Source organism: Sinohyriopsis cumingii, chromosome 6 (genome assembly GCF_028554795.1).
Source record: "Sinohyriopsis cumingii isolate HCF-2022 chromosome 6, ASM2855479v2, whole genome shotgun sequence".
In the NCBI taxonomy this organism is placed as follows: Eukaryota; Metazoa; Mollusca; class Bivalvia; order Unionida; family Unionidae; genus Sinohyriopsis; species Sinohyriopsis cumingii.
In genome coordinates, this window is record NC_142966.1 from 167627192 (window position 1) to 167641387 (window position 14196).

General features: G+C 35.4%; 1 protein-coding gene across 1 annotated transcript in view; it reads right to left on the bottom strand.

Annotated features, from left to right (window-relative positions):
- The window catches only part of LOC149798493 (ubiquitin carboxyl-terminal hydrolase 46-like), a 47297-nt gene that overhangs the window by 29750 nt on the left and 3351 nt on the right, over positions 1-14196 (bottom strand). The window contains exons 2-4 of the mRNA XM_089963693.1: positions 9540-9620; positions 8599-8818; positions 5091-5171 (exon numbers count right to left, since the gene is read on the bottom strand). Coding sequence (XP_089819819.1) covers positions 5091-5171; positions 8599-8818; positions 9540-9620 — 382 coding nt within the window. The remainder of the gene's footprint in view (positions 1-5090; positions 5172-8598; positions 8819-9539; positions 9621-14196) is intronic.

A 14196-nucleotide genomic window follows, 5' to 3' on the forward strand; every position in this document is an offset into this window, starting at 1 on the left:
TTTGCCAGAGGAAACTTTGAAAAAGCTGATGAAATGTGTAAATGCATTTTCAAAATGTTGACACACCTGCCATAACATGGCATAATCTCAATCAGATCACCACTGTCCAATGTGAAACTGAGAACTGATTTTAATCAAATTGAAGCATGTCGTGTCATATGAAAAATACGATTTTTTACTCCCAAATTCCCATGACATGGTTGTGTTTCAAGAACACACAATTTCAGTATTCTTCAAAAAATAGAAGAAGAAAAAAAAACACCACTTTCAGTATATGCCCATTACATGTAGCATTTATAAATCGAAAACGACCATGACCGGAGCAAATGTAAAACTATCCCTTGGTCAGTTTAATTAGCTGCAATCAAATGGCAAAGAGGTTAGGTATAAACCACCATTGCACATTTTAACTGGATGTCAATAGCTGTGTAGATGTGTTTGAAGGCTGCATCAGGTGAGCCCACTGTGCTAATTTGCATAGGGAGGTTCAGGAAGTGGAACAACCCATTTTAGGCAAATCAAAGAGATGCTAGATGCACAAGAACAAAAAGTTATTACATATCATTGCCTTCAATAGGAATGTTTAAGCCATATGTATTATATTTTGACAAGTTTGTGAACAGCGGCAATGTTTCTTTGAAGTATCAGCAAGGCCCAATAAATATAAATTTCAGAACTCATGGCTGATGTTGTTTTACTTTGTGAAGCATGCCAGCAAAAAAAACGTCAACTTGGTTCTGACTAGGATTCACTCAGCGAATCCAGCTGAGAAGTTTGAATGTAGTGATGAACACTAATGACACTTGCATTACCTTCAAACCCCTCTGAACCCTATTGAATTTATATTCGACCTGTAGCTATTGCAACGTTGTGTGACAACACTGAAAAAGGGGAAATTTTGGGCATGTGGAAAGTGGAGTCTAAGCTTGTGGAATTTCAGTCAGAGTTTGTGGTATTTAAGTCACCAGCCCTGGTCATGTGCCTAAAAAATATTTTCTTTGAGCACTGCATAAAGGATGTCTTTGTTTTTGTGGGTGCTAAGCAAAGCAGCTGCAATTACCATTTTTGTAAGTCTTTGGTATAATTCAAACGGGGTTCAAAGATGTGGCCTCCCAAATCCAAGGCGTATGCTCTAACCACTTAGTGGCCTAATTGATAGTCAGCTTGCATCATTTTCAACTGGAACCAAACAGACACTGTAAGAATTCTTCTGATGAAAATACAATGTCAAGATGACATCCTATGTAGGAGGACCAGCAGTGGGATTTTCAAGATGGCCATCAGAGTGGCCATACTGGATGTCAAATTGGCACCATTTAAATTAAGGACCAACTAGACATCATTAGAAGTCTTCTGGAGATAGCACAGTGTTAAGATAACCAGTCATCTAGGAGGTCTGATTGGCACCATTTTCATTTATGACCAATTAGACATCATAAATGTCTTTTAGTGAAAACCTTTCTGATATGACAATTCATTTAGTAGTCATAAAATTTTTTTTAGATGACTACTGTGATGGCAATATTGGTTGTCTGAGTAACACCATTTTCATTTGGACCAACTAAGCAGCATAAAGTATTTTAGTAAAAACCCTATCTTGATATCACCATTTATTGAAGTGTAGTAAAAACAAGATTCTCAAAATGGCCACTGTGGCAGCCATATTGGATTTGCAAATGGCATAAATGAAAAGAACCATCAATATGACTATATTCAGGAGGAGTGCCAATAACACATTTTTAAGATGGCTCCTATGGTGGCCATGTTGGGTCTCAGATTGGCACCATTTTCATTTAAGACCAACTAGACATAATTAATCTGTCAGCGAAAACCCTGTGGTGATATGACCATTCATTCAGAAAAAGAAGCGACACAATTTTCAAGATCATATTATACATCAGGTTGGCACCAATGTCATTTATGACCAACTAGATCAATGTGTGTGTGTGTGTGTGCACATACAGTTTCACTGCAATCTAGTTGGGAGATGTATCAATAACATACTTATGCTAAGGATGGACTGACGACAAACCATCCCACAAGCTCTTATGGCTGATTACTAGTTGATATAAATATAGATTTGGTTTATGAGGTTGATTACTAGTTGAGACAACAACAACGGATTTGGTTAATGAGGTTGATTACTACTTGAGATAAATATGGATTTGGTTAATGAGGTTGATTACTAGTTGAGATAAATATGGATTTGGTTTATGAGGTTGATTACTAGTTGAAACAAATATGGATTTGGTTAATGAGGTTGATTACCAGTTGAGATAAATATGGATTTGCTTTATGAGGTTGATTACTAGTTGAGATAAAATACAGATTTGGTTTATGAGGTTGATTACCAGTTGAGATAAATATGGATTTGGTTTATGAGGTTGATTACTAGCTGAGATTAATATAGATTTGGTTTATGAGGTTGATTACTAGTTGAGATAAATATGGATTTGCTTTATGAGGTTGATTACTAGTTGAGACAAATATGGATTTGGTTAATGAGGTTGATTACTAGTTGAGATAAATATGGATTTGGTTTATTAGGTTATTACTAGTTGAGATAAATATGGATTTGCTTTATGAGGTTGATTACACTGGTCAACAGTGAAATCATTACTGACTTGAAAAGGCCCTAATCTGTAGTATTTTGGTGTGCCGAACACGAATATAACCGTGAAAAATTTGTATTGGCTCTTGTTTTGAAGATATTCATATACCTCATTTTCTATGTTTCACTGTGTAAATTTCTCCAGTAGGACTGCAGCAACATCCGGAATAATGATGTAACATTGCATAATACCATCATGCTCACATCATCCACAGTTGATTGCATCATTTTCTGATGCAATGCAATACTAATGCCATGCGGCTGCTGAAGTAAGTTGACGTCAGCAGTGTACTATACATGTGTAGGCCTATTATACTAATGCCAGGCGGCTGCTGAAGCTGACGTAAGCAGTGTACTATATAAAGCCCAATCAGATAGGTTCAGCATTTGAAATATTTTAGACGTTGTGCGAGACAGTTCAAGCTACTGTTACATAAAACTTATTATTTTATCCATTTACGTACAATAAAGAACAGTAATGCCTCGAAAGTGTGTTAATACCGCGGACAATGTTTGCTATATTTGTGGGGAAGTGACATTTGCCAACCAGAAGAAAAGTATCAATTCTCAAGTGAAGAAGGCATATCATCTTTACTTCGGATGCAAGGTTGGTGACCAAGACAAGCCTTGGGCTCCGCATATATGCTGTGCTACATGTACAACACAGCTTTCACAGTGGTTGAATTGCAAAAGGTCATCAATGCCGTTTGCAGTCCCAATGGTGTGGAGAGAGCCAAGCAACCACCTAAATGACTGTTACTTCTGCTTGGTTCCTCCTCTTTCCGGCGGAATAACGAAGCGAAAGAAGTCGAGAATAGTCTACCCAAACATTCCGTCTGCATTGAGACCAGTTCCACATGGTGAGGGACTTCCTATTCCAGAACCTCCAGCAGAATATTCTCTTGATTCATCTGACGAAGACAAAGGTGAGTCGACCTGTTCTTCTCCTGGTCCATCAGCATGCAGTGATCCAGATTTTCACTGTGGTGCATCATCAACCCCACACAGAATAACACAGGAAGAACTAAATGACCTGATTCGTGATTTGGACTTATCAAAGAACAAGGCAGAATTGCTAGGATCAAGACTCCAACAATGGAATCTTCTAGAAGAAGATGTCACAATTACTGCATATCGAAAGCGCCACCAGCAATTGGAGCCTTTCTTCAGAAAGGAAAGTAATCTGATATTCTGTTCCGATATTGAGGGCCTCATGAATGCTTTAAAAATCACTCATGACCCACAAGAATGGAGACTATTTGTGGACTCTTCGAAACTGAGTATCAAGGCTGTGCTTTTGCACAATGGAAACATTCTTCCATCTATTCCAGTAGCGTATGCTGTCCACATGAAAGAGACATACGATAACTTAAGGCAGCTACTGAATTCCATTGAGTATAACAAGTACAGCTGGCACCTCTGTGGTGATTTGAAGGTAGTTGCCCTTTTAATGGGACTGCAGCAAGGATATACAAAATACATGTGTTTCTTATGCGAGTGGGATAGCCGAGCAAGGGAAATGCACTACATGAGGAAGGAATGGACTCACAGGCAGAATGTAGCCATTGGAGAGAAGAATATCCAACACCCAGCTCTGGTTGAGGCTCAGAAAATCTTGCTACCACCCCTTCACATCAAACTAGGTTTGATGAAGAACTTCGTGAAAGCCATTGACCGGACTTTGCCAGCATTCCGATACCTGCATGAAAAATTCCCTCGACTCAGCGAAGCAAAGATTAAAGAGGGAGTTTTTGTGGGTCCTCAGATTCGAGAGCTTTTCAAAGATGACCGGTTCAACAACTTGCTGGAAGGTGACGCGAAACAAGCATGGAATGCTTTTCGCCTAGTTTCTACAAACTTCCTCGGAAATGTTAGGGCAGAAAACTATAAGGAACTAGTAGAAGACATGTTGATGAAGTATAAGAAACTTGGCTGCAATATGTCTCTAAAGATTCACTTCCTTCATTCCCATTTGGATTTCTTTCCTAGCAACTGTGGTATTGTTAGTGATGAACACGGCGAACGTTTTCATCAAGATATCGCAACAATGGAACAAAGATACCAGGGAAAATGGTCCACTACAATGCTGGCTGACTACTGCTGGACACTCCTCAGAGATGCTCCCGAACAGCTGTACAAGAGACAGGTGAAGAAATCTAAGATGTAGTCAATGACTTGATTTTTTATAGGTAGGCTATTACAGTTGACCTTTTACTATTGGAATGCATTTCGTTATGTAAACATTAATTTCTTGCAGATTACAAAAAAACTAGAGCCAATTTTGCAATTTGACTGTCATATTCGTGTTCAGCACATAAAAATTGATAAGAATTGACTAATTTTATTTCAGTAACATGACTTTTGTAAAAATTTGTTGTCCAGTGTTACTAGATGAGATAAATATGGATTTGGTTAATGGGTTGATTACTAGTTGAGATAAATATGGATTTGCTTTATGAATATGAACAAGACAGCTTACCTTGCAATAATTCTGCAACTCGATTCAGAAGGTAGTTGAGGAATTCATGTGCATCCTGTTGCATATAGTTGTCAAATAATTCTGCAAAAGAAATGTTCGTCATATGCATTAATGAAAATGAGATTCTCTTTCAATAAAAGTGAATGGACTGACCTCATGGCGAATTGCTAATGATACAGGGAGTAAAGCTTGAGCTATTATTCAATTATTATTTACTAAAATGATGAACATCCTGTATTGTCAATGGCTGATTAACCATGGGCTTTAACCCTAATGTACACAACCCATCAAGATTCGATTATTTACCTGTTCACTTCCAAAAACTATTTAATTTCACCTGAAACTACCTGTGCAATGCCAACAAGAGTGAAATCAGTTGTTTACAAAGTGGCAATACATAGGCTGGCCAAACAATCCAAGTTGTCTCGATTTTCCAACTCACCAATGTCTGTCACACAAGGGTGATACATGGGATGTTACACTTTTGGATGGTGTTTGTGTGGAGTGAAGACATTCAATATTTACTCCAGTTATGCAATTTAAAAAATCTACAGGAATTATTTTTACTTGTGATGTAGACTTGAGTTCAGTTATCTATATAAAAAGTAAACTAGTTAAATTTACATGTCAATTTAGAAAACATCTTTTGCAAGATTGCATCGATGTAATTAAATTTTCTACAAAACAGGTTGTAGCAAATGATGATATAGTGTTTAGTAAACTATGTGTTTAGTTCAATTAGGTCTGGTTTTCAAACTCCTTCATAAAAGTATAGTTATGTTGATGGTCTGGCCTGAACCATTTTCATCTAAAACCAATGAAATACTGCAAGAAATGTTTTAGTCAAAACCCCATGCCAACTCCACCTATCATGTAAGAGTAACGACATTAAGGTTTTTAAATGGTCATTTTTGTGACATGCTGGCAGTGAAATAGACACAATTTTCATTAAGAACTAGCAACAAACTGCAATACTATTTTAGTGAAAAACCCCATGTTTATATAACCACCTGTTCACCAGAAGCCTTCCAAAGATTTCCAGTAATAAGATCAAGTGGCTAAATGGTAGTTTAAATCATTTTAATATATGAACAGATATATGAAATAAGAAAGATTTTCATAAAAATAATGTCTAAAGGACCATCCATAGCAGTTACAAGTTTTATTTTCATTTTGGGAGGTCACATTGGAAACACTTCCATTTAGAACCAATCATATATAGTGAAAATGTTTTAGACAAAACTCCATGTCACTGTGACCATCCTTTCAAGAAAATTTCAAGACGGCCAACACTAACCAGCATCACCTTTATTTAGGACCAACCTGGTATAATACAAATTTTTTGTTGTTGAAAACTCCATGCTGACATGACTATCTGTTCATCAGAAGAAGCTATAACAAAATCTCCATGCTGACTACAAAGGCAGCCATACTGGAAGTTTGTGTGGCATTATTTTGACTTAAGTATTTCAGTGAAAGCATCATGTTGCTACGATTACTAATTCAGATGAAGCAGAGAAAACAAGATTTACAAGATCAACACCATGGCCATGAAATTGGATGTCAGATTAGCACCAGGTCATTTAGGACCACCAAGATTTACAAGATCAACACAATGGCCATGAGACTGGACGTCAGATCAGCACCAAGTCATTTAGGACCAACAAGATTTACAATATCAACCCCATGGTCATGAGATTGGATGTCAGATTAACACCAACAAGATTTACAAGATCAACACAATGGCCATGAGATTGGATGTCAGATCAGCACCAAGTCATTTAGGACCAACAAGATTTACAAGATCAACCCCATGGTCATGAGATTGGATGTCAGATTAGCAACAAGTCATTTAGGACCAACAAGATTTACAAGATCAACACAATGGCCATGAGATTGGATGTCAGATCAGCACCAAGTCATTTAGGACCAACAAGATTTACAAGATCAACCCCATGGTCATAAGATTGGATGTCAGATTAGCACCAAAGTCATTTAGGACCAACAAGATTTACAAGATCAACACAATGGCCATGAGATTGGATGTCAGATCAGCACCAAGTCATTTAGGACCAACAATATTTACAAGATCAACCCCATGGTCATAAGATTGGATGTCAGATTAGCACCAAAGTCATTTAGGACCAACAAGATTTACAAGATCAACACAATGGCCATGAGATTGGATGTCAGATCAGCACCAAGTCATTTAGGACCAACAAGATTTACAAGATCAACCCCATGGTCATAAGATTGGATGTCAGATTAGCACCAAAGTCATTTAGGACCAACAAGATTTACAAGATCAACCCCATGGTCATAAGATTGGATGTCAGATCAGCTCCAAGTCATTTAGGACCAACAAGATTTACAAGATCAACACCATGGCCATAAGATTGGATGTCAGATCAGCACCAAGTCATTTCGGACCAACAAGACCTCAATACTTGTATTTCAGTGAAAATAACACGGCCATATGATAATCCATTCAGAATTAATAACGATAGCAAATTTTTCAAGATGGCCAAATTTTGTATGTCAGATTGGCAACATTTGGATCTATTATCAAACTAAACATCGTAAGAGGTCTACTGTTGAAAACCCCATATCAATATGAGCATCCAACTAGGAGAAATGGAATTAGAACAATTATTCAGACTGCGAATACGACAACCATACTGGATGCTTAAAAAAAATGACATTATCATTTAAAACAAATTGTATATCATAAAACGACTTACAGTGAAAGTTCTATGCCAATATGACTATCCATTATGGAAAAGTTGTGATAACAAAATATTGAAGATGGCTGCCATATTCGTCAGACTGGAACATTTTAACTTAGGATCAACTACACATTATAAGACATCTCAGTGAAAACCTCATGTCAAAATGACCATCCATTTTGAAGGAGCTATAATAAGATTTTCAAGATGGGAATTGTAACTGTGGTAGCCATATTGGATGTCCCAAGGCACCGTTTTCATTTAATACCAACCAGACATTGTAAGTACTTCAGTGAAAACCAAAACAATATGACCATCTATTTAGGAGGATGTACAGTTTGCATTATCACCACTTTAGTGACCATACTGAATGTTAGGTCAGCACCATTTTCACTTACTGCCATTGGAAATCACAAGTCTTTCAGTGAAAACCCGAAGCTGAAATGTCCATCAATTGTAAAAATGTTGCATTAAGATTTCCAAGATGATCACCATATCATATACTGAATGCGCATCATATTTATTTATTATTCTGGACAAACAGGGCATTGGAATGAACATGTGTATAAAGTTTCTTGCCATAACAAACTTGTGGTAACAGAAATATTATGAACATCAGACTATAGGCCTACTTTTCTGGTCTATGACCAATATGCTAAAAGTTTAATCTATGGTAAAATTCTATTTTTATAAAAGTATGAAACAAGGCTACTTAAAACAGCACTTTGTGGTATTACTGCTTTATCAGTCAAGTCTATGCTTTACTACATATCAAAGCTCACCATATTCTTTCCGTAGCCTTGTAACAAATCTTTTGGGTGCCAATGTTCCAACTTTCTTCTTCTGTGTAGCGATACTGTAGAAAAGATCTGCTAGACATGTAAGCAGTGTTTCTTTTTTTTGATTCTTCTGTTGTTGTTTGTATTGTAACACCTTTTCTCGGAATGGTCTACAGAAATACAGTGCCTGAAGGACTGAATTACAGTAGCAAGTGTTTCCAAACTGAAACAGAATTACAAGGCAATCAGATACAATTCAGTTACGAACAATTAAACAGCGATCATAAAGAACAGTGAACAAAAAGAACTTTTATTATTTTATTACAGTTAAGCCTGTATATAAATGTTACATGTATCATATTGGACAAATACAGTATTCGCAGTAGAACATGATTTGAGCAACCTCTGCAAAATCATCATACACATTTAAAGTTTATTATTAATGCATCGATGTGAATGACCATATGCTAAATGCAACCAACAGCCAGGACCTTTTGGCAAATATGTACTTCAACACTGCCATGATAGACTATATAACACATCTGATATAAACAGCAAAATTTAATTCTTTGTAATCCTGACTATGGATTAAGTTTGCAGGCAGTGTACAAATCCTGATTGTGGATTAAGTTTGCAGGCAGTGTAAAAATCCTGATTGTGGATTAAGTTTGCAGGCAGTGTACAAACTGTTCCAAATGAAGAAGCTGAGTCTGGCTATCAGTTTCTTTAAATGTGTATGGTATACATGCATGCTTAAGACGGTAAACCAAACTAAAGATCTTGCTATACCATGCCACTGTAGTGTCATAGTCATATAGGACCCTATTATGATTAATCATTCCAACTAAGAAAAATGAGATTAGATGAAGCTGGGATTCAGACAGAGGAAAAAGTGATGCACATAAAGATGGAGAATGAAGAGACAAGGACAGAGTAAGTCTTACATTCACTAATCCAAAGTAATGTTCATTTGCTGGCAGCTGTACAGATCCAATCTCTTTCTCCAACTGAGATGGATTGTTACCCTGCAAAAGTAGATCAACTGGAATTCTGACACTTATAAAATCAAAATTATTAACTTGATGTGTTCAACTTACTGCTTCAATCAATTTCTTATTCCAAACAGAATCAAATTAAGCCACAAGCAAAGAGAGATGTTTTCAAGTTCTGGTGACCTACATTTCAGTTAGCTGGAATGAGGTGGATGCCAGGAATGCCAAAATAATGACCTTCCAAAGGAATATGGATTCATATAAATCCAAATGAAGTGAATACTTGCCACTAAAGTTATATAGAATCAGATTCTAGAAAATGACACCCATTACTGAAAGAGTCGGTGCTGAATGCCTACATGTCCGGTGTGACTTGTATTATAGACATTCTGGTAAATGCCTATTACCCCAGATATAAAATTACAATTCATGCTTTAAATAAATTGCTTAACATGGGCTTCTTATGCTCCATGCTGGTCTCCCTAAACAAAGTAATGTATAGAAATGGGCAGTAATGGACAATAATGGGCCATAATGGAGATGAAGATACTGTAAGAGAAATTCCAGGAATGAAATAAATTAATGGAACTAGTTTTATAAGATTTATATATAAACCTGTTATATATTTATACTCTTACATTACTCCGTTTCATAATTTCTTCTGCTCCACACTTCTTTACAGGGTTAGTAGCATATTTCTTTCAAAATTTTCAAGGTTTATCAAAGTTCAAAATCATGTTTTTCAAGGTGCATTCTTACATTAATTTTAAAGGATACATAAATGAACTATATGTAAACACAATACTTACTATTACTTCATACAACGAACATTTCTTGCAAATTTATTTCTTTAAAAAAACATGAAGTCAAGATTATGTACTTTTAAATCATTCCCATTAATACTCAACATCCTACATCTGGGCACTAGAATAATGTACAGTCACTGAACTATGTTCATTTTACTCTGTCTACACTAAACTATTTACAAAGTTCAAAATATTTTAGAGTGAATTTTTCAGTTCCTGTAGCTTGTCATCACACTGTTTTACAAGAGCTCCAAGTTCAGCAATTTTGTCCGTAACACTTTCCCTCAAACTATTTGATGTCATGACAAAGGAAATTTTCCTATGGATCTCTGCTTTCAATACATAATCAGCAAAAGCTGTCACTGTCTCAATGTCTTTTTGAGTACCTGCCTTTCTTCTTCACCCACCCCCATAAAACAAAAAAAGTAACAAAGATTTGTTTTTTTGTATTATCACTTATTTAAAAACAGTGCATGGATATTTTCAACTACTTTATATTAGATATATTAATATTTCTCTCAGCTTAGCTGTAGTCGATATTTTTAGATTTATTCATTTCATTGCATTTACTGTCTGTCCTATATCCACTCAATCAAATTATAGAATCAGAACGAACTAATTTCATAATTAAGACTATATACAGTTACTATTTTAAAACTTGAATCTCTCTGTTCATATACTTCTTTCATCAAAAATGTTCATGTTGAAGGCTTCTTGTTTTGCCTTTATGAGAGATTGATTGGTTTTTTTTCCAGCTGCATGTGACCGTAGAGCACTCTCCCATTGCATGCAAATGAATTTCCTTCTGGCACAATTGTCATTTTGCAAAGTTCTCTGAGAAAGATCTCGTACTCTAAACTTTATATTTTTCTTCCTCTAGCCACCGAGGCTGGAATCGACAGACAGCCATTTTGAAGCACACAAATTATTCAAATTTAAACCTCAGCCACATTTGGGCTTCGTGCAATTGTTAGTCCAAAATGTACAACTGCGCAGTGACCAGTTGCAGAAATTTCCCTGCTGGCACAAAGTTAGCAAGAGATCTTTTTTTCTTTCTTTCTATTTAAATCTGTAAAACAAAAACTATTTATTAACTCCTTTCAATTTCAAGCAAGTCAAGGCTTTTCAAGGTACCCAGACAATATTTTGAATTTTCAAGGTGTTTTCAAGGCCTTGAGGGACAAAATCAATTTTGAAGGCTTTTCAAGGTCCCCTACGAACCCTGTCTTAATCTTTTCTTTCTTACATCTTTTAGTGTTTCCTCTTGTCAGGCTATCATCTTTTCTTCTTGTACCTATACCCCATTTTATAACAGCTCAAAATCTAGCTGTCTGAAGCCTTTATACAGAGGAAACAACTTATGTAGAAAAAAGAACTGTAAGACAAGTTGACAAGAACAAAACTTCTGCTCAAAGTTATTTTGCATTTGGTAATCAATCTTGCTCATATGGATTTCCAACAGAAAATGGCCATCATGTTTTTTAATGCAGACTAATTAATGAACAAGAAATGAATTTTATCGCAGATTATCAGTAATACTGATTCTGATACACTTTTATTTAGCAGTGAACTTTATACTGCATCCTAAACACACAAAAATTTGCTACAAAAGAAATGCAGTAATTTTGCTACAAAATTTACTACAAAAGAAATGCAGTAATTTAACAGAAAAAGATTCAGACACATGTTCACTCTTTGATCAATCAACTGTGATTTAAAATTTTACATTAAAGACCACATGATTCACTATCCATCTGATTAATAATTCTTTTATCCCTCTTGCTTAATTATACGTATGTATGTAAGCTGTCTTGACGTTTTCCAGACCTCGTGCCTATTAATTATCTATGATTAAAAAGGAGTAAAACTTTTAAATTGACAAACTTATATCCTGTCTTTTTGCTTTGTATACACACATGATCTTATTGGCAATAAAATACGTAGAACAAAACAAAAGATTTAAGTTGGCATTTGTGAATGGTATTTACTAATCTACCTTAGCAAATAATAACATGGAATTGCATTGCTATGGAACTTAACATATTTATCACTGTATTTCTGTCTCCATTTAAGAGACTCCATTTAAGTGTTCATTTTTCAAAATTTTTATCAAAAGTAGTTAGCTGATTTCTATTTTAAGACTAATGGCTAAAACTTTTCAACTACATAACCAGCTAAAACTAAAAGAATGTGCTTTTATGAAATTCAGCAATCACACCTGTTGCATGTGTTTGATGTCCACTTTAACTGCACACAGAATCCAGTAAGCTGAGTAGGCAGTGTCATGTATGACCAAACACAATTATCGTTTAATGACATACTTTGATACATAACGGTCAATGAATATAATAGACTCTGAATAGAGGTATGAACAATATGGTTTGTTATAGACTTGAATTGATATATGAACAATAGCATTTGTTACAAACTTTCTCTAATGAATAAACATAAAAGAAAAAATATAACTACAAAACTACAAGACTAAAACTGAACTGAAACAATCGTGCTGCATGTGCAAGATGCAGAGAGCTTTTAGATTTAGAGAAATATTTCAAAACAAGAAGAGCTGAAACCATAGAAGGCTCATTCCTGGAATGCATTTATAAAGAGAGCACCCAAGAAATAGATCTATCAGGAATTTCCTAGGAAAGAAGACCTACATTGGTATCAGTAATGAACGCTATTAAATGGGCAGACAAAGACTTTACTAAATTAACTGATGGGCTAAATATAAAGGAAACAACAGACTATAATTTAAGACCATTGGGAAACCAGCTGATAATTTTGTATGGAGAAATGTATATTGGAGGAGAAAAAGCAGTGATAAAAGAACCATCAATAATATTAGAATTATTATGGAAAATCAAAACAAAAAAAAAGACTGAAGAACTACACCCATCAGACTTGCCGTTACAAATACCCCTGCAGGCAACTACTGAAAAGTTTGAAAACAGTTCCAACTAAGTCACAAATGCCTGAATTGACACATATCCCTATAATCCAATTAAAAAAGGGATAAGGATTCTGGAAATAGAAAAAGCAGAACTGAAGAATATGAAGCCAGTCTTCTTCTTACCGGGGTTTCCAGTAAAATCCTGGTATAAGGGATGCATATACCATCGAAAATGCAGGATTTGCGGAATGACAGGACACATGAAGATAAAATGCCCAATGACTTCAGAGAAAGAAGAACAAACTTCTGTCAAAAAAACGATGATTTTTTCCCACCCAAAAGAGACAAACAGAGGAAAAAGAGAAACCAATACAGCTATCAAACTAAAGAAAGGAAAAAGTACAATAACAGCAACAACAAAAGCAAAAAGAACAACTCAAAAAACTAAAGCCAAGTCATTAGAGCAAAATGGGAATTAACAACACCACCATTTACAACAACAGCAACAAGAAAATCAAGGAAGAGAACAACAAAACACTAAACAAATGAAAGGTCAAGAACTACAGCAACAACAACAAAAATAACAACAGAGAGAGAAAAGAAAGGGAAATGGAACCCAAAGATAAAACAAAAACAAGGCAAATTTATGGAGAGATCGGAGAATGAAGACAGTGGAGAGAAGAAAAAGAAATGGAAAGAGGAAGAACAAAATAGAAAAAACTACTACCACCTACATTACGATGAAGACCTAGAAGAGACAGTCTATGACAGACAAGAGATCACCTACACTTCTGGATTTGTAATAAAATGAAAAAATTATGGAAAAAATAAACAAAAATTACAATAATAACAACAACAAAAATTCCTAATAAAGAAAAAACACCCCTTCCAACTTTAAATTTAAAAACTA